We start from the raw sequence: 3,431 nt of genomic DNA, 5'->3' as shown, positions 1-3,431 counted from the left end.
ATATCTTCATAAGAAATCTAGAGCTATAGAGTGAAGGAGGGGTCCCTTTATCTTTGAGTCAGTTTCTGCTCTCGATTTTTGCCCCCAATTATTCATCTCACATGTGACTTTAAGGTAACCTAAAAGTTTATTTAGCAATCAAATATAGAAATGAGGAATCTTACACCTATTTTTTCCACCAACCATTTAATAATTGTGTTTTTTGTTTCTTTCATTTCTGCCTGGGATTGACCCCAGGGTACCTCACAAGGTAGGCAGAGCTGTGCCACTGAGCCACGTTGCCCAGTCCTAATCATTCAGCTTTAATACTGTACTCAGATTAGCTCACAGGTTTGTAACCCCACAGTTCTTGCATCTTGTAAGAAATTTACTTCTCACTGACGCAGTTACCCTCAATATTCTGAGATTCTTGGTGTTTCCATAAAGAGACAGTGAATGATAAGGAGGCTAATTTAGCCATAAAAGGAATATTCATGGCTGCTACAGATTATCTAATGTTTGCATCCACCATCAATTATTTACATTCTATTCTGCATAGTATTTGGGGTTTATTTTCAACATTTGAAGCAATAGGATTTTCTATGTAGATTTTTCTGTAATATGCTCAGATGAACAATGTGATTCTACTTTATCTTCCTTTTATAGGGTAGTGTTTTTGTAATGAAGACTTGCTGGGGATAATAGAATAGATGATCTATGTACCAACTCTGCAAATCACAGAAGAATATCTTTTAATTCAGTTCATTTATAGTCTCAGAAAAGTTAATGTGTCATTTTACTGAAATAACCTCACAAGATATAAAATAGAAAGTGAATGAGATGTATGTATGACATGGAAACTGCATCTCAGTAAAGCTGTTACTTAAAATGAATTTTAAAAGCTAGAACTCCAGGTGAAGGGTAGGATTAGCATTTGCATGTGTTTTTTGGAAGTGTATTGTCATTCTTTTTTTTTTTTTTTTTTTCATTTTTAAACTAATCCTTGTGGAAGTTACTTCATTTCAACAAAAGTACTATCTAATATGCTTTCTCAGGGTTGTCTGAGTAGTTTTCCACTGTTACTGCTTTATCCAAAACCTCATTATTATTTATTCTGGAGCCACTTGTGTATCTAAATGTAGTGCCAAGATATATTTAGGAGATTTTATAATTGCTTCTGTAGTACAAACAGAGGAGAAATAACTGAAAATAAGAGTAAGAATGGTCAAAAAGATAGTGAGAAATGGAGAAATAAGTGATCAGTCCTTGAGTTTTTTACTGTGCATTCCTTGCCAGGGACTGCTGTGGACATAGGTGTGTCTGACAGTGGTGTGTAGGCAGATGCTACCCACTCACAAACCTCTCCAGCCAGGGCACCTTTGCAGTGCTGCCAGTCTCGCTGGCTTGGAAAGTTGTCTGTTTGTATCTCTAGTCAGTATTTCTTCTCATTCTGAGAGTCTCAGTGTGCACTTCCAGTATTGTTGATAGCTGTCATCTGAAACTTTATTAATGTTAATTCAAAGGGTAAAGTATTGTAGGGATTTGTACTGTTAAAATACCAGTCTTTGGGATACTTCTTTGAATATCACACACTGCATGACTTCCAGTTACTCTTAGTTCTATTTAATATGAACTTATATTTTTATGTCTTATTTGCTAGGTATGGCATTTCAAATGTAGATGCAACAATTGAAGGAACAGCAGATGACATGACTGTTGTAGATGCAGCTTCATTAAGACGACAGGTATTTAATGTGCCATTGTATTTCTAAGTTACGTTCATTTAAAGTGATAGCTTATAACATTTTATCATCTTCTGTAGAACCCATATTAAATCATAATTTTCCTACCTTAAAGATCATTTAAACCACCATCTACATAATTTTAATCAGAATGAAACAGTATCACCAAAATAGATTGATATAATTCTGGCCAGTAACAGAAAATCGTGACATGTTAGCAACCCAGGATAACTATAAATTGGTTGTTTGATTTTCCATATGTGAACCGATCTTTGGGACTTCTGTTACCATGTCTAATGACCCATTTTTGGAAACCCTGTATATCTTCTGTTGTACGTTCTGTCCTGGAACTACACTGCATTTATATATGCCCACACATGTGGGGAGAACATATTTTGTGTTCCCGGCGTATATTCCAGATAGATGCAAAGGGAAAATGAATGCAGTGTAGTGTTTTTGTTTTGGTTTTTTGTATTTTAGGGAAGGGTCTACAGGGTGTTCAGGGTCTCACTACTAGATCGGACTCATGGTGATCTGCCTGTTTACAGCCTCCCAAGAGCTGGGATTACAGGTGTGCACCACCACGCCCAGTCTCAGTTGCCATCTCAGTGCGCCCCAGGGGCGGGGCCAGCATAGCAGGTCTGGGGATCAAACCCCCAGCTCCTGCACCTGCTTGCAGGGGCTTTAATCTGCTGAGCTACTTGGCCAGCCACAATGTACTATTTTTAAATAAAGATTAACAAAAGAACATGTGTTTAAACAAGGCTGTTTTTTAGCCCACAGCTATTTTTAGCTGGCAACCTTTGTAACAGCTGGGAAGTCATTAGCCTTTCAGACCCAGAGTCATCGGGGTGGCATATCACAGGGCCCTGTGTACTAGATTAGTTACAGTCAGGGACTTAGAGTGGAGAGAGGAAACAGTTACACCAGGTTGAGAATGAATAGCTGAGGCTGACTGTGGGCTCATGGAAGGACCATCACAAGGGGCGGGAGTCTCGTGTTCTTCCTGCAGTGGAGGCTACACCAAGTGAGCCTTAAAAGCTTAACGCTGTCCTCCCTCATCATCTAGTCAAGGAAGGAGGTACAGCCTGTCTAACTTAGAAACTTGGAGGAAGGAAATGGAGAAGTGTGTTTAAGTGAATTTACCTTATCCTGAGTAATTGTGTTTGTTTTGCTACAAATAAAACTTTCCATGTTTGTAGTAATTCTTTTGACAGATCATTACACTGCTTTTTAAGAATTGATTGCTTTGTGCAGTAAAGTTTTATATTTTGTGTTTGTTTTTTTACATAGATAATCAAACTAAATAGACGCCTACAACTTCTAGAAGAGGAAAACAAAGAACGTGCTAAAAGAGAAATGGTCATGTATTCAATTACTGTTGCTTTCTGGCTGCTTAATAGCTGGCTCTGGTTTCGCCGCTAGAGGTAACCTCGGCGTTCAGATATATTGTCTCAGCTGTTGGAAATATAAAGGATTTACAAACGTCTTTGTTTCTGTCTTTGCAGTGTATGCGATTTTATATAGCCCATGCCCTAAAAAAATGTATTTCTTCCAGAAAGTAGGGGAAAGGACCTATATTTGTAGAAGTAAGGTATATTCTGTCCCTCTGCTGTACTCTCTTTAAGCTAGTTCTGCAGTAACATCTTACGTATAATTCTTTTGCATGTTTTGTAAATAGGTACTATTTTGTTTTTTGGTTTTTTTTAA

General features: G+C 37.7%; 1 protein-coding gene across 11 annotated transcripts in view; it reads left to right on the top strand.

Moving 5' to 3' along the window:
• The window catches only part of Mff (mitochondrial fission factor), a 29,725-nt gene extending 26,294 nt beyond the window's left edge, over positions 1–3,431 (top strand). For 6 of the 11 annotated variants that reach the window (XM_023723080.1, XM_023723077.1, XM_004638148.3 and 3 more), the window contains 2 exons: positions 1,640–1,724; positions 3,015–3,430. In XM_023723080.1, coding sequence (XP_023578848.1) covers positions 1,640–1,724; positions 3,015–3,146 — 217 coding nt within the window. In that variant the 3' untranslated portion in view covers positions 3,147–3,430. Of the gene's footprint in view, positions 1–1,639; positions 1,725–3,014 lie in introns of all 11 variants that reach the window. The other 5 variants (XM_023723076.1, XM_023723075.1, XM_023723082.1 and 2 more) reach the window with 4 other exon arrangements.

The sequence above is a fragment of the Octodon degus genome, unplaced genomic scaffold (genome assembly GCF_000260255.1).
Source record: "Octodon degus isolate 3935 unplaced genomic scaffold, OctDeg1.0 scaffold00096, whole genome shotgun sequence".
NCBI classification, from domain to species: domain Eukaryota; kingdom Metazoa; phylum Chordata; class Mammalia; order Rodentia; family Octodontidae; genus Octodon; species Octodon degus.
The sequence above is the reverse complement of the archived record's forward strand: the minus strand, read 5'-3'. Positions and strand labels throughout refer to the sequence as shown.